A 20,999-nucleotide genomic window follows, 5' to 3' on the forward strand; every position below is an offset into this window, starting at 1 on the left:
GGGTGCTAAAAGAGTTGGCGGATGTGGTTGCAGAGACATTGGCCATTATCTTTGAAAACTCATGGCGATCGGGGGAGGTCCCGGATGACAGGAAAAAGGCTAATGTAGTGCCCATCTTTTAAAAAGGGAAGAAGAAGGATCCAGGGAGCTACAGGCCAGTCGGCCTCATCTCAGTCCCTGGAAAAATCATGGAGCAGGTCCTCAAGGAATCAATTCTGAAGCACTTAGAGGAGAGGAAAGTGACAGGAACAGTCAGCATGGATTCACCAAGGGGAAGTCATGCCTGACTAACCTAATTGCCTTCTATAATGAGATTGGCTCTGTGGATGAGGGGAAAGCAGTGGACATGTTATTCCTTGACTTTAGCAAAGCTTTTGATACGGTTTCCCATAGTATTCTTGCCGCCAAGTTAAAGAAGTATGGGCTGGATGAATGGACTATAAGGTGGATAGAAAGCTGGCTAGATCGTTGGGCTCAACGGGTAGTGATCAACGGCTCCATGTCTAGTTGGCAGCCGGTATCAAGCCAAGTGCCCCAAGGGTCGGTCCTGGGGCCGGTTTATTTCAATATCTTCATTAATGATCTGGAGGATGGCGTGGACTGCACTCTCAGCAAGTTTGTAGATGACACTAAACTGGGAGGAATGGTAGATACACTGGAGGGTAGGGATAGGATACAGAGGAACCTAGACAAATTAGAGGATTGGGCCAAAAGAAACCTGATGAAGTTCAACAAGGACAAGTGCAGAGTCCTGCACTTAGGATGGAAGAATCCCATTCACAGTTACAGACTAGGGACCGACTGGCTAAGCAGCAGTTCTGCAGAAAAGGACCTAGGGGTTACAGTGGACGAGAAGCTGGATATGAGTCGACAGTGTGCCCTTCTTGCCAAGAAGGCTAAAGGCATTTTGGGCTGTATAAGTAGGGGCATTGCCAGCAGATCGAGGGATGTGATCATTCTCCTCTATTTGACATTGGTGAGGCCTCATCTGGAGTATTGTGTCCGGTTTTGGGCCCCACACTACAAGAAGGATGTGGAAAAATTGGGAAGAGTCCAGCGGAGGGCAACAAAATGATTAGAGGGCTGGAGCATATGACTTAAGAGGAGAGGCTGAGGGAACTGGGATTGTTTAGTCTACAGAAGAGAAGAATGAGGGGGGATTTGATAGCTGCTTTCAACTACCTGAACGGGGGTTCCAAAGAGGATGGATCTAGACTGTTCTCAGTGGTACCAGATGACAGAACAAGGAGCAATGGTCTCAGGTTGCAGTGGGGGAGGTTCAGGTTGGATATTAGGAAAAACTTTTTCACTAGGAGGGTGGTGAAGCACTGAAATGGGTTACCTAGGGAGGTGGTGGAATCTCCTTCCTTAGAGGTTTTTAAGGTCAGGCTTGACAAAGCCCTGGCTGGGATGATTTAGTTGGGAATTGGTCCTGCTTTGAGCAGGGGGTGGGACTAGATACCTCCTGAGGTCCCTTCCAACCCTGATATTCTATGAAGGTGTAAGTAACAGTAGGGGGGAAATTAGCATGGGGAAATAGTTTTTACTTCGTGTAATGACCCATCCACTCCCAGTCTTCATTCAGGCCTAATTTGATGGTGTCCAGTTTGCAAATTAATTCTGGTTCTGCAGTTTCTCGTTGGAGTCTGTTTTTGAAGTTTTTGTTGTTGAAGAATTGCCACTTTTAGGTCTGTAATCGAGTGGCTAGGGAGATTGAAGTGTTCTCCAACTGGTTTTTGAATGTTATAATTCTTGACGTCTGATTTGTGTCCATTTATTCTTTTGCGTAGAGACTGTCCGGTTTGGCCAATGTACATGGCAGAGGGGCATTGCTGGCACATATCACATTAGTAGATGTGCAGGTGAACGAGCCTCTGATGGTGTGGCTGATGTGATTAGGTCCTATGATGGTATCCCCTGAATAGATATGTGGACAGAGTTGGCAATGGGATTTGTTGCAAGGATAGGTTCCTGGGTTAGTGTTTTTGTTGTGTGGTGTGTGTGTGTGTGTGTGTGGTTGCTGGCACAACAGAGAGACAGTTGGCCTCCCTTGCCTTGTGGTACGCCTGCCTCAGCTCCTTTATCTTGGCACAGCCCGGCTGTGTGTCCCTGTCCCCTTCTCATCCATGCCCTGAGCAATCTGCTTGTAGGTGTCAAAGATCCTATGGCTGGATCAGCTGGTACTGCACAGCCTCCTATCCCCACATACCCAGCAACTCTGGTGCACTCCAGGCGGGAGCGTGTTTGCTGTGGAGAGCTGGCATGGTCAGCTGGGAAGATCAATGTGAGCTGTCCAGGCCAAGCAAACATGAAAAGGAATTTCAAAAATTCCCCGGGCTTTAAAGGGGGAGGAGCACATGCCTGTGTATCTGACTGAAGGGCAGCGGAGTAGAAACTACTGACCAGAGCGGTCATGATGGGCATTGTGAGACCCCGCCTGGAGGTCACTTAGGATGACCTCACCAAGCACACTGACACTGCATCGCGCTAACGTTGTCACAAAAAGCTCTATGCTTCTCGTCGAGGTGGTTTTATTACGTTGGAGCAGCAGGGGAGTTACATCAGCAGGAGGGGCATTGTAGTACGTACACCTCCACTGTTTTGTCGATGAAAGCTGCCTTTTGTCGACCAAACTGTGTAGTGTGGACAAGGCCATAGGTATGAATGTTGCCTGGCTGTATGAGCCTGAATGGATCATTTAAAAAAAAAAAAGTCTGGCAGAGGTCTTGAGAAGACAATGGAAAAGCCAGTCACCAGGACACTGACCCCTAGTAATCAACAACCCAGAGGGCGATGCCTTTCCCCACCTCTCCGCAGGGAAGCTGAGCAAAGACCCCAGCTGGAGAACAAAGGCCTGGGAAGGCATGCGGTAGGGGGATAAGAGATGGCTGCTGGAGGGAGGTGGGGGCTCTCTTGCCTGGGAACTGACAAAGATCAGACCGAGAGAGACACAGAGCTTGACCAGTGGGGTTCACTGCAGCTCTGCGCTAATTGGACTGGGCTGTGCTGTGCTAATCTAAGGACTGCCTAGGCTGGGCTCCAGCTGAGTAATAAACCCACCTGTTGTGACGGTGCTGTCAGTGCAAATGTTTGAGGTGCATTAATCCCTGCAGAGTGGACAAGTCTCTCTCTCAGCTGGACTTGCTGAACAGAGCTCCTGGTGTGCTGAGTCCCCGAGATTCAGTCAAAGGAGACGGTGAGGTCGCGTGGCCTACCCAGGAGGATGAGTGGGGTCTGGCACGGCGAGGGGTTCCTCCTAGAGACTGTTCCAAGCCTGGGGATGTGGCACCGATCCTGTGGATGCTTGGTGAGAGGGCCAGTGGGGGCGGGTTATTGGATAGAAAGGGGTCAGTGTTGTGAATTTCATTCTTAAGGTGGAAAGGTCTCTTCAAAAAAGAAGGATTTGCAGCTTTTCCTAAAAATGGTCAGACTCTGGATTTGCCTGATCTCCAGAAGTGTGTTCTATAGCTGGATCCCCTCAACTGACAGTGCTGTGTCCCCAGCTCTCCTATCACAGAATCAGAGAATCTCAGGGTTGGAAGAGACCTCAGGAGGTATCTAGTCCAACCCCCTGCTCCTGTGCTAGAAAAGTACCACTTTAAAAAAGAAAGCTGAGTGTCCCCATCACCTGACTCTGGGAGTGGCAGATTTTCAGAAAAAACACCCAATATCATGAGACTGGCAATAAGATAATGAGATCTGGCAACCCCATGAGCCCGGTGTACAGCCCCACTAAAGCCAAGGGGCTCCTAGAGTTGCAGGGATATGCTCACACATAGATTATTGCAGGATCATGCCCTATATTTCACAGACTCATAGAGTCCAAAGCCAGAAGGCACCACTGTGCTCATCTAGTTTGACCTCGCGTATGACACAGGCCATAGAACTTCCCCAAAATAATTCCTGTTTGAACTAGAGCAGATCTTTTAGAAAAATCTCAGTCTTGATTTAACAATTGCCAGTGATGGAGACTCCACCACAACCCCTGGTAAATTGTTCCAGTGGTTAAATACCCCCAGTGTTAAAAATTCACACCTTAGTTGCATTATATATTAACATTAACCAGCTTTGAAACAACATTAGGGTGAAAACAAGCCCCCTCCAACACGGACATGGGTCAGAGTTAAGGGGAGTGAGTTATAATGAAATTGACAACTGTCTAAAACTGGTACAAATTCTGAGTTTGATTGTGAACATGGAAAACATGGCAGCTTAGATTCAGTAAGTGAGCTGGTCCATCAGCAGCCCTACATTGCCTTGTCAGGTGAGTTCCTCACTGACTACAATTCACCTAACTGAGGCCAATTGTCCCAATGCTGCTTATTTTCTCCTTTTGTGGAATTTTGAAACTCACTGAAAAGATGAATCCTGAGAGAGATAAAGTGCCCTCTTATCTCTGAATGCAGTGCAGAGGGATGTTGAGTGAAAGAAACAAACTGTCAAGAATATACGAGCAAACCTAACCCCTTGGGTTAGATCTCAGCCAGCAAGTTCCACGGACGTTAATGGAGCTACGCTGACTTCATAGCAGCTTTCTCTGGTTGCTGCTGTGTATTCCCTGTCCAGGCCTGGTTTGGAGCAGTGGTTCTCAGCCAGGGGTCCGGGGCCTCCTGGGGGACCACGGGCAGGTTTCAGGGGGTCCTCCAAGCAGGGCCAGTGTTAGACTTGCTGTCGCTCAGGGCAGATAGCCAAAGCCCCACTACATGGGGCTAAAGCCTAGGACCCTGAGCCCTGCTACCCGGGCCTGAAGCCAAAGCCTGGGCAATTTAGGGCAGTGACTCCCCCGTTTGTCTGAGGGCCTTGCCCCACCTGATTCTCCAGGGATTGTCTTAATTAGGAATGGTGACAGGTTTCAGAGGTAGCCGTGTTAGTCTGTATCAGCAAAAAAAAAAAAAAAAACCAAGGAGTCCTTGTGGCACCTTAGAGACTAACAAATTTATTTGGGCATAAGCTTTTGTGGGCTAAAACCCACTTCATCGGATGTATGAAGTGTCTCCCTACGGTTACTCACACCTTCTTGTCAACTGTCTGTAATGGGCCACTCTTTTACCACTTCAGAAGTTATTTCTCCTCCCTTGGTATCCTGCTGTTAATTGCTTTATCTCGTTAGACTGACCTAACACTTGTTAAAGCACCCCCCATCCTTTCATTTATACCTGCTCCTGTATCTTTTACTTCATACATTCCCCCCAGATGGGGGTTTGATTGCCGAAAAGCCAGACATGTCCGGGGAAAAAACGGACGTATGGTAGCCCTAGTGTTGTGTGTATGTGGGGGGAGACAGAGTGGGTTTTGGGGGGCTGAGAGCATGTCAGCATGCTGTCTGGTAAGTTCAGACAGCAGCAGACCCCCCCCCCACCTCCCGCCGATCTCTCTCACACAGCATTCCACACTAATGGTTGCTTTGTCCCGGAGCAGATAAGCAGCCGGTTGTCAAACAGAGCTTTGAAAGGGCATATCCGCATTCCTGCAGCGATTCCAAAACAATGACAAGAGTGGCCACTTGACTTAAGGGGATTATGGGATGTTTCCGGAGGCCGATCAGAGCGCAGTAATTCAACACCTCGTTCACACTGACGCCCGGGCGTTTCAGCCGAGGCGCAGCAAGCATTATGCTTCTCGCCGAGGTGGATTATCAGAAGCGCTCCAGCTGCAGAGTCCAGGCACTCTAAATGCCTTGCCAGTGTGGACGGGTCATGAATAGGGCTCCCGGGGCTGCTTTAATGCGCTGTAACTCGCAAGTGTAGCCAAGGCCTTAATCTAAATCTGCTCTGCTGTAGTTGGAACCCATTGTCGCTTGTCCTGCCCTCTGTGGCAAGAGAGGACAAGTTTTCTCCTTTCTTGTTGCAGCCTTTCAAGTATCTGAGTCCCCCCTTAATCTCCTCTTTCCAAACTAAACATACCCAGTTCCTTCCGCCTTTGCTCCTATGGCTGCGTTCCAACCCTTTGATCATCTTTGTCATTCACCTCTGGATCTTTTCCAGTTTTTTCACATCCTGTCCAGGGGCGGCGAGTTATATGGGCCCATGGTGCCCGTGCTCCAGGAATAGTCAGGGCCCGGGAGCCCAGCTCCACCAATGTTTGGGGCCGGGTCTCTCCCTCCAGCCCCGCCTGCTGCCCCCACGCGCCTCCCCCAGAGTGTCTCCCAGCCCCGCCTGCTGCCCCCGGGCGATTTAAAAGGGCCCAGGGGCCCCTGGCCGCCACCGGCAGCACAGTGGGGCTAAGACAGCTTCCTGCCCACCCTCACTCTGCGCCACACCCAGAAGTGTGTGGCACGTCCCTGCGGCCATGGGGATGTGTGTGCTCTTTGTGCTGCCCCCACCCCAAGCACTGACTCCGCAGCTCCCATTGGCTGGGAACTGTGGCCAATGGGAGTGGCGGGGGCACACGGAGATCCCCAGCCCCTCCACCTAGGCGCTGCTGCCAGGGGGTGTGTGGGTCACTTTTGGGAGCCGCCTGAGGTAAGGGCCACACACACCCCTCACCCTTTCCTGCACCCCCACCCCCAGCCTAGAACCCAAATCCCGCACCCAAACTTCCTCCTGCAGCCAATCTCCCTCCCAGAGCCTGCACTCCAAACTCCCTCCCAGATTCCACACCCCTCCTGCACCCAAACTCCGTCCCAGAGCCTTAGGCAGGTGTGTGGGAGGGTGGGTGGGTGAGTGGGGACTTTGAGCCATTCTGTGCACCACCAAAAATTAAACAAACCTGCTGCCCCTGATCCTGTCTATACAGCGGTGACCAAAATTGGACACAGTAATCGAGCTGAGGCCTAACCAGCGTCGAGTAGAGTGGCACTAACACCTCCCATGACTTGCAGGTTATGCCTCTGTTAATGTAACCTGAAATCGCATTTCCTTTTTTTGTAACAGCACCACATTACTGACACATGTTGAGGGTGTGATCCACCACAACTCCCAGATCCTTCCCAGCAGTGCTGCTGCCAAAGCAGCTATCCCCCAGTCTGTATTTGTGCATTTGGTTTCTCTTCCCTAAGTGTAGCACCTTCCATTTGTCTTGGTTGAATTTCACTTTATCATCTGTAGCCTAGTTCTCCAATTTATCAAGATCACTTTGAATTTTAGTTCCTTGTGATCCAGACATCAGTGAACGAGCCTCCAAAGAGACCTGCCAGTTAGCTCCACCCTTTGGTTCTCCCCAGGTTCCCCGCGTTGTCTGCCCTGCTGGATTGCAAGCTCCTGGCAGCATGGACTGTGCTTTCCCTAGGGCTCTATTGGCAGGAGCAGGAGTAGTGATCCTTAGCAGCACGGTCTGGAGGCCCAAGGGGAAGGCAATGTTGCTGTGTCTGGTGGGCCTGGCACCAGAGGGTGTGAAGAGCCAAAGCAGTGGTAACTAGGCCATGCAATGGATCGTGGGGAGAAGGAGTGGAAGGGGATTTTGGGGATGGGAAGTGGAGAAAGGGAGCTCGTGCTTGCCTGCCTGGGCTTCCACCGGGGCAATGCCATGGCAGTGGGAAGCTGTGCTGATGCAGTGCATAGCCTCTTACGGAGCCCAGCAGATCTTCAGTCCTTAAAGGACCAGGACACAGGTCAGCCTAAGGGTATGTCTACACTACGGGATTAATCCGAATTTATATAATTTGAATTTTGGAAACAGATTGTATAAAGTCAAATGTATGCGGCCACACTAAGCACATTAATTCAGCGGTGTGCGTCCATGTACTGGGGCTAGCGTCGATTTCTGGAGCGTTGCACTGTGGGTAGCTATCCCATAGTTCCCGCAGTCTCCCCCGCCCATTGGAATTCTGGGTTGAGATCCCAATGCCTGATGGGGCTAAAAACATTGTCGCGGGTGGTTTGGGTACATCCTCCCCCCTCTCCAGGGAAGCAACGGCAGACAATCGTTTCGTGCCTTTTTCCTGGGTGAACAGTGCAGACACCATACCACAGCAAGCATGGAGCCCGCTCAGCTCAAGACAGCAGTCATGAACATTGTAAACACCTCGCACGTTATCATGCAGTTTATGCTGAACCAGAACCTGCAAAACCAGGCAGTGAGGAGTAAGCTACGGCAGAGCGGCGGCGAGAGTGATGAGGACATGGACATGGAATTCTATCAAACCACGGACCCCGGTGCTTTGGAGATCATGCTGTTAATGGGGCAGGTTATAGCCATGGAACATGGGCCCGGGAAACGCACAGACTGGTGGGACCGCATAGTGTTGCAGGTGTGGGACAATTCCCAGTGACTGTGAAACTTTTGCATGCGTAAGGGCACTTTCATGGAACTTTGTGACTTGCTTTCCCCTGCCCTGAAGGGCCAGAATACCAAGATGAGAGCAGCCCTCACAGTTGAGAAGCGAGTGGCAATAGCCCTGTGGAAGCTTGCAACGCCAGACAGCTACCGGTCAGTCGGGAATCAATTTGGAGTGGGCAAATCTACTGTGGGGGCTGCTGTGATGCAAGTAGCCAAAGCAATCACTGAGCTGCTGCTACGAAAGGTAGTGACTCTGGGAAATGTGCAGGTCATAGTGGATGGCTTTGCTGCAATGGGATTCCCTAATTGTGGTGGGGCGATAGATGGAACCCATATCCCTATCTTGGCACCGGAGCACCAGGGTACCCAGTACATAAACCGCAAGGGGTACTTTTCAGTGGTGCTGCAAGCACTTGTGGATCACAAAGGACGTTTCACCAACATCAACATGGGCTGGCCGGGAAGGGTTCATGACGCTCGTGTCTTCAGGAACACTACTCTGTTTAAACGGCTGCAGCAAGGGACTTACTTCCCAGACCAGAAAATAACCGTTGGGGGTGTTGAAATTCCTATAGTTATCCTTGGGGACCCAGCCTACCCCTTAATGCCATGGCTCATGAAGCCGTACACAGGCAGCCTGGACAGGAGTCAGGAGCTGTTCAACTACAGGCTGAGCAAGTGCAGAATGGTGGTAGAATGTGCATTTGGCCGTTTAAAAGGTCGCTGGCGCTCGTTACTGACTCGGTCAAACCTCAGCCAAACCAATATCCCCATTGTTATTGCTGCTTGCTGTGTGCTCCACAATCTCTGTGAGAGTAAGGGGGAGACTTTTTTGGCAGGGTGGGAGGCTGAGGCAAATCACGTGGCTGCTGATTATGCGCAACCAGACACCAGGGCGATTAGAAGATCACACCAGGAAGCGCTGCGCATCAGAGAAGCTTTGAAAACCAGTTTCATGACTGGCCAGGCTACGGTGTGAAAGTTCTGTTTAGTGAAAACCCACCCCCTTGTTTGACTCATTCCCTGTAAGCAAACCACCCTCCCCCCCGTAAATCATAGCTTGCTTTTAAATGAAATAAAGTCACTATCATTTAAAAATCATGTATTCTTTATTAATTGATTATAAACATAGGGAGCGAACCGACAAGGTAACCCGGATGAGGTTTGGGAGGAGGATAGGAGGGAAGTAAAAGGCCACTGAAAAAATTCAATATAATGACAGCCTTTTGGTTGGGCTGTCCACTGGGGTGGAGTGGGAGGGTGCACGGAGCCTCCCCCATCCGTGTTCTTACATGTCTGGGTGAGGAGGCTATGGAACATGGTGAGGTGGGAGGGAGGTTATACAGCGGCTGCAGCGGCATCTGTGATCCTGCTGCCGTTCCTGAAGCTCCACCAGACGCCGGAGCATGTCCGTTTGATCACGCAGCAGCCCCAGCGTTGCAGCCTGCCACCTCTCATCTCGAGCGTCCCTCATGACCTCACGTTCACTGGCATCTTTCCTGTACTTAGATACCATGTTCTTCCACTCATTCAAATGAGCTCTTTCATTGCGGGTGCATTCCATTATTTCCGAGAACATCTCGTCTCGCGTCCTCTTTCTCCACCGCCTTATCTGAGATAGCCTTCGGGACGGAGGAGGGAGGCTTGAAAAATTTGCAGCTGCTGGAGGGATGGAAAAAAGGAGAGAAGTTTTTAAAAAGATACATTTTACAGAACAATGTTTATACTCTTTCACGGTGAAAAACACTATTCACATTACATAGCACATGTGATTTCAGTACAAGGTCGCATTTTCCATCTTAATATTTAGTGCCTGTGGCTTTGGTGTTAGAGATCACAGACACAGGTCTGGGCAACAGAATTCGACTTGCATGCGGCCGTGGTAAGCCATTGTCTTTCGGCTTCTGCGCCCTCCTTTCCCACATACCAAGCAAAGCCCGTTGACTGCTGCGGTTTTCCTGTTAAACTTCAGCAGCAGAAAACAAACTAACCCCCCGCCCCATCCAATTCTCTGGGATGATTGCTTTATCCCTCCCCCCACCGCGTGACTGGTATCAGGGAAGATCCCTGCTAGCCAAAGGCAAAAAGCTCAGTGCCAATTCCCCTCCCCCAACCCCACGCTTGGCTAACTGCAGGGAAGGATTTCTTTTCAGCCACAGGCAAACAGCCCTGTAGGAATGGCCACCTCTGTCCCCTTAATTAAATTCCCGTATTTCAACCAGGTTACCATGAGCGATATCACTCTCCTGAGGATTACACAGCGAGATAAAGAACGGATGTTGCTTGAATGCCAGCAAACACCGGGACCATATGCTGACAGGCTTTGCCATGCAATGATACCAGATTACTTGGTACTAGCATGGCGTGGTCAAGTGTCCTACCATGGAGGACAGAATAAGGCTGCACTGCCCAGAAACCTTCTGCAAAGGCTTTTGGAGTACCTCCAGGAGAGCTTCATGGAGATGTCCCTGGAGGATTTCCGCTCCATCCCCAGACACGTTAACAGACTTTTCCAGTAGCTGTACTGGCCGCGAATGCATCCCAAGTCCTCAGGGCAAATTAATCATTAAAAAACGCTTGCTTTTAAACCATGTTTTATATTTTAAAAGGTAAACTCACCTGAGGTTCCTTCCATGGGGTCATGGTCTTGGGTACTGGCTTAGGAGGGTACTTCAGTCAGGCTGAGAAAAAGATCCTGGCTGTTGGGGAGAACGGAGTGTTGTGTGCTCTCCGCAAGCTCGTCCTCCTCCTACTCCTCTTCCTCCTCTTCCCCGTCCGCAGAATCCTCAGGTGTGGCTGAGCTTACCCCCGCCTGGGAATCCACGGTCAGAGGTGGGGTAGTGGTGGCGGCCCCCCCTAGAATTGCATGCAGCTCAGCGTAGAAGCGGCTCTGACCCAGAGCGACCATTTGCCTCCTTTGTTTTCTGATAGGCTTGTCTGAGCTCCTTGACTTTCACGCGGCACTACTCTGAGTCCATCATGCCCTTGGAGATTTTTTCAAAAGTTTTGGCATTTTGTCTTTTCGAACGAAGTTCTGCTAGCACTGAATCCTCTCCCCATATAGCGATCAGATCCAGTACCTCCCGTATGGTCCGTGCTGGTGCTCTTTTTCGACTATCGGACTGCATGGTTACCTGTGCTGATGAGCTCTCTGTGGTTACCTATGCTCTCCTGTGCTGGGCAAACAGGAAATGAAATTCAAATGTTTGCGGAGCTTTTCCTGTCTACCTGGCCAGTGCATCCGAGTTCAGATTGCTGTCCAGAGCAGTCATAATGGTACACTGTGGGATAGCTCCCGGAGGCCAATATCATCGAATTGCAGCCACACTAACCCTAATTCGAAATGACAATATCAATTTTTGTGCTACTCCGCTCATCGGGGTGGAGTACAGAAATCGATTTTAAGAGCCCTTTATTTCGAAATAAATGGCTTCGTTATGTGGACGGGTGCAGGGTTAATTCGATTTAACGCTGCTAAATTCGAATTAAACTCATAGTGTAGACCAGGCCTAAGCCTGATGTTCCCTTGGGAGCGCTACCCCACGCCCCGGTCAGGCCCCCTGATGGAGGGAAGCAGCGGTACCCTTCAGGGTGAACCCCAGGGGTTCCTGGGGATCTTGCTGGTGTGATGGAATGCCCTCTCCCCTCCCCCACCAAGGCTGAGCGTCTGGCTGCCTGTGCCATGCTCTATGATGCCCACTACAGGGTGCTGCGCACCAGCTCCCAACTAGAGCGCCCCACAGTATCTAGCTGCTGTCTTTAAATGCTCTGCAAACAGTGCTCACCCTGGTGACCCTGGAGGGCTGCAGAGTCCTGTGGGAGGCGCTCTGACAGCATGGATACCAATGCCCTGCTTAATACTAATCTGCCTGCTTATTTGGTTTCCCTCCCCAGGTCTGGCACCAGCGACCCCTACTGCATTGTCAAAGTCGACAACGAGGTGGTAGCCAGGTGAGTGTGTCATGCTGGGGGCCCTGGGGATGGGCCAGGCCAGCACAGCCAAGGAGGGGCATTTGCACTGCCGGGGTTCAATGCCAGGTGACGTGGCCCAGTGCCATACAGACTGATGTACAGAGCAAAGCGCAGGTCTCCGCTCACTCAGCTGTCTCTGCAGGTGTTGATTTCCTGGGGTGTCTGTAGGACGTGGCTCTATGGCCTGCACCCTTAGGAGCTGTCGGTCAAATCAGCACATACGTGCCAGCTGTGCTAGCACCCAGCATCTGCAAACTGAGGTCATAGGCTGAGTCTAGTCCCATCCACATGGCAAACAGCTGCCAAGATCGGAGGCCTGGAACTCACCCCCCACCCTGCTGAGAAGGGCCCAGCCCTTGCTTATGGCTTTAGTGTATTTGGGGACAGGGTTAAAGCCCATTGCATCCCATCTCCACCAGGGGATGGAGCCATATTGGCGCCTGGCCGCCTGCCCAGAACATGGTTACCTTGGCAGTGCCGATGGGGTCTCTGGCTGGCTGCATTGGGGCGGATGTGCTGTTTGTAGGGCTCACACCCCCGGCCCACCTGTTGCGGGAGGCAGCCTTTAAACTGGAGCCTTACCATGCTCTAGCCTCACTGGAGTGAGCCAGCCAATGCCTGGGATCACGTGACCTAGCAGGAATAACATAGAACCATGGTCCTTAACCACTGGGCGGAGGCCAGCCCGAAGGGGGCTGGGGTCTCCAGCCACAGAGACTTGAGAATCTCATCCACGCCAAGGGCTGAGAAGTTACCTGGCCCACCCTGCATTAGGGGAGGGGGCTGCTAGCTCAGCTGTTTGTCCTGCTGCTATCAGCAGCCTCTGGCCCAGCACTGAGTGGGTCACGTCAGCTGGGTCTCCCCCATCGTGTCCTGAGAAGGGGTGAGTGAGATACTGTCCTGCAGCTCTGGGGGTCGGTTGTAATCCAGCCCTCGAGGGGGAAATGACAGGACCCCAGGACCAAGGAGCGAAGGGTAATCTTGTGGATAAGGCCCAGGACTGGGACTCAGCAGTTCTGGGTTCTAACCCGGGCTCTGTCGCTGACACACTGGGCAAGTCACTTACGGCAGATTTTCAAAAGTGGTCACATATTTCAGTGCTCGAGTCTGGGTGCCCAATTTGTAACACCTGCAGCCTGCTTCTCAGAGGTGCTGGGCCAAGCAGCCGCCTCTGGAAAGCTGGGGCCTGCAGTACCTCCAGTAGTCAGACCCTGAGTGTGTTAGATCGGGCAGCCAAAAACTAGCTGCAACTTCTGAAAATGCGGGTCTGTGTTGCTCCATGCTTCAGTTTCCCCATCTGTGGAATGGGGATGATGGCACTGCCTGCCTCCTCTTCACTAGCCTGTGCAAGGGGCTTTGAGATTCTGGGATGGGAGGTGCCAGAGCGTGAACAGTGGGGAGCTCTATAAGCTCAGCAGGTGCCTTTCTCCCCAACTGTGTCTGGTCAGGCCAGAGAGGACCCCAGGAGGTCCAGCGTCACATTGCACAGAGGAATCATCTCCAGGCCCAACCTGTCTCTCCTTGTCCCCCTCCCCTACCCCATGCCCTAACTCCGCCTGTCCTAGGCTGGCTGGTGACTCCTTTCTCTGTGCTCCCCTACCCCATACTGCGCCTGCCTGTGGGGTGGAGCCCCTTCTGCTCTCCCACTTGCTGGGTGGGAAGGGCGATGGGGCTGCAGCCACAGGTGGGGTGGCAATGCTGTGCCATTGCGTGAGGCCATCGGGTGTTCCCAGTGCTGGCACGGGCGTGGTCGCTTGAACCAGCCCTGGTTATAGCTGGCATTTCATAGAATCATAGAATATCAGGTTTGGAAGGGACCTCAAGAGATCATCTAGTCCCACCCCCTGCTCAAAGCAGGACCAATTCCCAACTAAATCATCCCAGCCAGAGCTTTGTCAAGCCTGACCTTAAAAACCTCTAAGGAAGGAGATTCCACCACCTCCCTAGGTAACCCATTCCAGTGCTTCACCACCCTCCTAGTGAAATAGTGTTTCCTAATATCCAACCTGGACCTCCCCCACTGCAACTTGAGACCATTATCCTTGTTCTGTCATCTTCCACCTCTGAGAACAGCCTAGCTCCATCCTCTTTGGAACCCCCTTTCAGGTAGTTGAAGGCTGCTATCAAATCCACCCTCATTCTTCTCTTCTGGAGACTAAACAATCCCAGTTCCCTCAGCCTCTCCTCATAAGTCATGTGCTCCAGACCCCTAATCATTTTTGTTGCCCTCTGCTGGACTCTTTCCAATTTTTCCACATCCTTCTTGTAGTGTGGGGCCCAAAACTGGACACAGTATTCCAGATGAGGCCTCACCAATGTCGAATAAAGGGGAACGATCACGTTCCTCGATCTGCTGGCAATGCCCCTACTTATACAGCCCAAAATGCCGTTAGCCTTCTTGGCAACAAGAGCACACTGTTGACTCATATCCAGCTTCTCATCCACTGTAACCCCCAGGTCCTTTTCTGCAGAACTGCTACCTAGCCATTCGGTCCCTAGTCTGTAGCAGTGCATGGGATTCTTCTGTCCTAAGTGCAGGACTCTGCACTTGTCCTTGTTGAACCTCATCAGGTTCTTTTTGGCCCAATCCTCTAATTTGTCTAGGTCCCTCTGTATCCGATCCCTACCCTCTAGGGTATCTACCACGCCTCCTAGTTTAGTGTCATCTGCAAACTTGCTGAGAGTGCAGTCCACACCATCCTCCAGATCATGAATAAAGATATTAAACAAAACCGGCCCCAGGACTGACCCTTGGGGCACTCCGCTTGAAACCGGCTGCCAACTAGACATGGAGCCATTGATCACTACCCACTGAGCCCAACGATCTAGCCAGCTTTCTATCTACCTTACAGTCCATTCATCCAGCCCATACTGCTTTAACTTGGCGGCAAGAATACTGTGGGAGACTGTATCAAAAGCTTTGCTAAAGTCAAGGAATAACACATCCACTGCTTTCCCCTCATCCACAGACCCAGTTATCTCCTCATAGAAGGCAATTAGGTTAGTCAGGCACAACTTCCCCTTGGTGAATCCATGCTGACTGTTCCTGATCACTTTCCTCTCCTCTAAGTGCTTCAGAATTGATTCCTTGAGAACCTGCTCCATGATTTTTCCAGGGACTGAGGTGAGGCTGACTGGATCCTCCTCTTTCCCTTTTTTAAAGATTTGGGGGTTTCCAGCTGCACATAGCTCCCTGCTTGCTCTCTGGCCAGAGGAGACTCTCCCCCATGATCCTGTGGGGGCGGGCAGCATCCTCCGGGCTGGGCTCGCTCCCCTCTGCCCCTCCGGTTCTCCACCCTGCCCCTGTGGTTGCCGTGGTGCTCCAAGTCCTGCAGCAAGTCTCACTGCTCTGGAGCTGGCCAGTGATGAAGTGGTTACTATGGAGAAGTCCATAAATTATTCCCCCTTCTGGAGAAATGGTAGCATCTCCCCCTTTCCAGCCAGCTGTCCGGGTGGAGGGGAGGGAGGAACTATCTGGCCAGAGGTGTGGGGGTGGGCGCAGGAAAGCAATACAGGGTCAGGGGCCTGGGTCCTCCCAGCTTCATCCATGGTCCCTCACACACAGCCCAGCACATTTCCCTCCCTCTCTTCTCTTCCACTCTGTCTCTCCCCTTCTTCTTAATCACTCCCCTGCCCCTCCCCTGGCTTTCATTTCCTGAGCAGTCCCAGACCTGGCCCCAGCTCATGGACAATCCTGCTGCCACTGCACTGTTCTCCCCACTGGGAAGCCACCCCTTGTCCTGCTCATAACGCCAGGGGAGAATGAAAACCACCTCCTGCTCCTTGGAGCCTCCACATCCTGGCCAGGGAGGTGGCCCGCCACAGCACTGGGACTGTGTCTGCGGGGAAAGCTTAGTCCAGGAATGTCTTTCGGGGCGGTGGAGCGCTTGCAAAATCTGGATCCAACCTTTACGGGCCTTTGGAAGTGGGAGTCTGTTCCCGGCCCAGCACCAAGGCTGCGTTCCTCATTCGCTCGGGCACCATGGAGATCTCCTGGAAGCTCTCCATCCATGCACAGCCAGGCAGCTAGCTCCTCTCTTTGCCTGGAAAGGACAACTTTGCTCTGTGTGATGAGGTTGGGGACTGGGATTTCCATGGTGTGGGGCTCACCCACTGGAGGCCAGCACAGCATCTCCCCCCTGCAGGGTGCAGCAGTTGGTTTCCCCTGAATCCGATCCCAAGGCTGCAGAATCTCCAGCATGAGGTCACTGAGCAAGGAAAGCCAACTCCCCTAATCAGCCGTGAGCTAGATGCCTTCATCTCCTCCTGCGCCCAAGGCCTGAAGCTCAGCTCCTGCAGCAGGAAGAAGTGGTAGGGAAAGCAGATGTACTGGGGTAGGTAGCAGAGGGGGTCTGTCCCCGATATGGCCACCGCTGCACCCCGGCTCCAAACCCTCCCCGTGTGGCAGCTCCTGGAGCTGGTGAGCTGCAAGCTGTGGCCCCAGGGAGAGGCAGCAGCAAACAGCTGGGAGCTGAGGGTAAGGAGGGGCGCCCTGGAGGCGGGGGCGTGACTCAAGCTGTTGGGGGAGGAGTGGATCTTTAAATTGTACGCACCCCACTATCGGCAGGTACCAGTTGTCTCTGCCTGGCTCCAGGCTGCAGGGCCACCCCGCCCAGGGTCTCTGACACTCCAGCTCCTAGCAACTTCCTCACCTCAGCCAGCTGGGCTCCACCCTTGGAGTCCCCCTTGCTCCAGGGATTCACTGCAGGAGTTAGCTCCCCTCCTGGGTGGCCTTTGCTGCCCAGGGCCCAGCTTGTCTCAGTCCTTCCTCCCAGGACTCAGCCCAGTCCTCCCCAGGGCCGGTGCAAGGAAGTTTTGCACACTAGGCAAAACTTCCACCTTGCGCCCCCCCCGCCCCGAGGGGCCCCCCCCCCGGCAGCTCCCCTCCTTCTGCCCTGAGACTCACCCCACCCGGGAGCCGTGTGGCAGCTCCCCACACCAGCTCACCTCTGCTCCGCCTCCTCCCCGAGCACGCTGCCCCCGCTCTAATTCTCCTCCCCTCCCAGGCTTGCGGCGCCAAACAGCTGATTGGTGCTGCAAGCCTGGGAGGTGGGAGAAGTGGAGCAGCAACGGCGTGCTCGGGGAGGGGGCGTAGCAGAGGTGAGCTGGGGTGGAGAGCTGCTGCACGGCTCCCTGGGCCAGGGGGCGGGAGCTGCCGCGGGGAAGGAGGGATGCCTCAGGGCAGGGGGGGGGCTGCCGCAGGGCTCCCCACCCCAGCTCACCTCTGCTACGCCCCCTCCCCGAACACGCCGTCGCTGCTCCACTTCTCCCGCCTCCCAGGCTTGCAGCACCAATCAGCTGTTTGGCGCCGCAAGCCTGGGAGGGGAGGAGAATTAGAGCGGGGGCGGCGTGCTCGGGGAGGAGGTGGAGCAGAGGTGAGCTGCGGTGGGGAGCTGCCGCACGACTCCCCAGGTTGGGGTGGCGTGGGAGCTGCCGCAGGGGAGAAATTGGGGGCACCGCTTTTTGGTGCCCCCAAATCTTGGCGCCCTAGGCAACCGCCTAGTCTGCCTTAATGGTAGCACCGGCCCTGGTCCTCCCTCTCAGCTGCCTACTAGCCGCCCTTTGTAGACCCAGGGTAGCCCAGCCCTCTTTAATTAGCTGGACTGGGCTCCCCTGCTCCAGGCCAGGGGCTCTGAGCACAGAGACCAGCTCCTGGGGCCCACAGTCTGGGGGGATCCTTCTTGCAGCTCCCACATGCAGTGTAGCTGAAATGCTTGAGCACAGCGTTTCCTTTTGCCAGCTGAGAGGCTCTGGAGCTGCTTGTTCTGAGTTTGAATCCCTGAGCGCTGGGAAATGGGATGGGGGGCTGGGAGGTCATGAGCTCTAGCCCCAGCTCAGCCAGCCACTTGCTGTGGTGGGCAAGTTGGTTAATCTCTCTGGGCTACATTAATTCCTGGCTGTGTTTTCATGAACCACAGCAGATGGGTTTGGCCCTCTGTGCCTCAGTTTCCCCATCTGTAAAATGGGGATAATGGTGGTTCCCTGCTGCTGGGGGGCTCAGGAGGGCTGACAGGCCTCATGTCTCATGCTGGAAATTGCTGCAGAGGCTCTGAATTCTGTTGTTTTACTCTTACTTTCAGTGGGGTTGAGCCAACTGCAGCATCCACCTCGCTGCCTCCCCTTCCCTCCACTTGGGACTGACAGTAGTGTGGTGGGGGCACTGAAGCCAGCCAGTGCTGAGGTTTCCTTGGGTATCAGGGCCTTGCCGTTGCTTCTCAAAGACATTCAGAGGGGTTTGCAGAGAGACTGAGCGGAGAGGATTTCTCCTGGGCCCAGGAAACTATGAACTGGGGTGGGGAGGGTGCACAGGCGCTGGCGTGGCAAAGGTGATTTTACAGTCTTCCCCAGCTCACGCTCCCCCGCCGCGCTGGAACGAAGCAGCAGTAAACGCCAGCCCCAGGTCTGGAAGTCCCACGGGGTGTGTGCCACATGCAATGCGTGCCTTGGGCCAGCAGTCTGCTGCAGAGAAGGAGGCTCTGAGATATACCGCACAGGGAGCATGCAGTGGGACTGCCAGAACCGGGAGCTGGAGTTCGCTTGAGCCGTGCCTTACCGGCTGGGCGGGTTTGATCTCTGGCAAATATGGCAGGCTTGTGATGCTGCATGGGCTGGGCAGCCTTTGGGTGGCTGTGCCAGGACTGTTGTGTGCGCCTGGCGCTGTACATGTTGGCAGTATCTGGGTGCGTGTGCTCGTGCATTGGCATTTGTGTGGCTGTGTGTGTTGGTGGGGGCTGTGTGTTGGCAGTAGCTGCGTGGCTGATTGTTGGTGACATTTATGTCCCTTTGGCTCTGTGTGTGTGTGTGTGTGTGTGTGTGTGTGTGTGTGGGCTGTAGTTCTGTGCATCAGTGGACACTGCATGCCTCTAGCAGGGGCTGCGTCCCCCTCTGTGCGTTTGGTGGGGTCCACGTGCGTGGCACATGCTCTTGATTCTTGGAGCTGTGGGGTCCGGATGGAATCCCTGAGCAGGGCCTGAGCCTCTGCCTCTCCTTCCAAAGCCCTTGGGATAAAGCAGCAGAGTAAATCTGCCCCAGAGGCCCCCCAGGGGTAGAGACTGAGCCTGTAGTTCCCACGGTGATGGCTGGGTCCACCAGCTGGGATCCCTCTCACAGCCCCTCTCCACTGCTCCACGACCCGCCATGCTGGCTCGGCTCCTGCAAGCCTCATTGCCTCTCGCAGGGGGTGGCCCCGGCCACTGGCACCGACTTCACCCGCCCTGTGCTCTGCTTGCAGGACCGCTACCGTGTGGAAGAACCTGAATCCCTTCTGGGGGGAGGAGTACACCCTGCACCTGCCCATGGGCTTCCACAGTCTCGCCTTCTACGTGCTGGATGAGGACACCATTGGGTACGAGGGTGCTGGGGAGGGCATGGGGGGCTGCTTCTGGGCCTAGACAGGACCCTGGGTCTGGCGGGGGCTCAGAGCACTAAGGAAGGGCAGTGGGTCTTACTGAGCCAGGCTCTGCTTGGAACAATGGATCTGCCCCGGGCTCTGGTGCCACGCGCTGGCCCCTCCTTTCCCTGGGGCTGGCCCCTCTGCCAGCCATGCTGACTCAGCAGCAAACAGGCAGCAGGATTAGTCCAGTATTTACTTTCCCTAATTCCCTCACAAATACCCCCTCCCATCCCCCGCCCGAGGGCTCCTCCACAGTCTGGGCCTCTGAGCCTGGGGCTGGCTGGGCCATTGGCTTGCCTCCGGGCTGGCTGGGGGAGAAGCCCACGAGTGAACAGCCATGGAGGAGGAATTCTCTGCTTCCCGGGGCTGTTTTTTCCAAGACCTTGTGGACAAGGCACAGGATGGGGATTGGTCTCAGGAGATGTAGGCTGGGGATTGGTCCTGCTTTGAGCAGGGGGTTGGACTAGATGACCTCCTGAGGTCCCTTCCAACCCTGAGATTCTAGGATAGGCTCTCTGATGCTCCAGTGAGGGGCTCCCTCCTGTAACTACGGCCGTAGATAGACATTGGACAGTTGGTTTTCTTGGTGGAGCTGTGCAGAGCAAAGCGCGGAGGGAATGAATCCCTCCCTGAACAGCTGGGGTGATGCGAAGAAGCCCGTTGAGGTGGATTGGCCCCTGGATACCCTGCTCCTTGGCTGTGCAGGGCAGTTAATTCCAGGCACTCTTTGCCCAGACCTGGCTCTCTTTCCTTGCAGGCACGATGATGTCATTGGCAAAGTATCACTCAGCAAAGAATGGATTTCGTCTTACCCGCGAGGTAGGTGCTGGGGCAGTGGAGGGAGCACTGGGGCTGCAGCAGTGTCTTATGAAGACAGTGGCTGGGTCACGGCTGACATGCAGGGCTAGGGTGACCAGACAGCAAGTGTGAAAAATCGGGACAGGGGGTGGGGGATAATAGGAGCCTATATAAGAAAAAGACCCCAAAATCGGGACTGTCCCTATAAAATCGGGACATCTGGTCACCCTATGCAGGGCAGCAGGCACCAAATTGGCAACTTATGGGCCATTCCGCAAGGCCTGGGTTTGCCAATTTCTAATTTCAGAAAACCAAAGACCCTCGCCCCGCTCCCTGTCCCGCCCCTTCCCGAGGCCCTGTCCCTGCTCACTCCATCCCCGCTCCTCGTCGCTCGCTCTCCCCCACCATCGCTCACTCGCTGATTTTCACCGGGCTGGGGCAGGGGATTTGGGTGCGGGAAGGAGTGAGGGCTCCGGCTGGGGGTGCACCTGGATTGGGGCTGGGGATGAGGGGTTTGGGGTGCAGGAGGGGGTGCCAGGCTGGGGCCAAGGGGTGCAGGAGGGGGTGTAGAGTGCAGGATCTGGGAAGGAGTTTAGGTGTGGGAGAGGGCTCCAAGCTG

General features: G+C 54.0%; 1 protein-coding gene across 1 annotated transcript in view; it reads left to right on the forward strand.

The window, feature by feature from the left end:
- Positions 1-20,999, forward strand: part of RASAL1 (RAS protein activator like 1) — a gene marked incomplete in the record, with an annotated part of 126,021 nt that overhangs the window by 9,424 nt on the left and 95,598 nt on the right. The window contains 3 exon segments of the mRNA XM_034791589.1: positions 12,112-12,168; positions 19,421-19,534; positions 20,340-20,401. Coding sequence (XP_034647480.1) covers positions 12,112-12,168; positions 19,421-19,534; positions 20,340-20,401 — 233 coding nt within the window.

This window comes from Trachemys scripta, chromosome 15 (genome assembly GCF_013100865.1).
Source record: "Trachemys scripta elegans isolate TJP31775 chromosome 15, CAS_Tse_1.0, whole genome shotgun sequence".
In the NCBI taxonomy this organism is placed as follows: Eukaryota; Metazoa; Chordata; order Testudines; family Emydidae; genus Trachemys; species Trachemys scripta.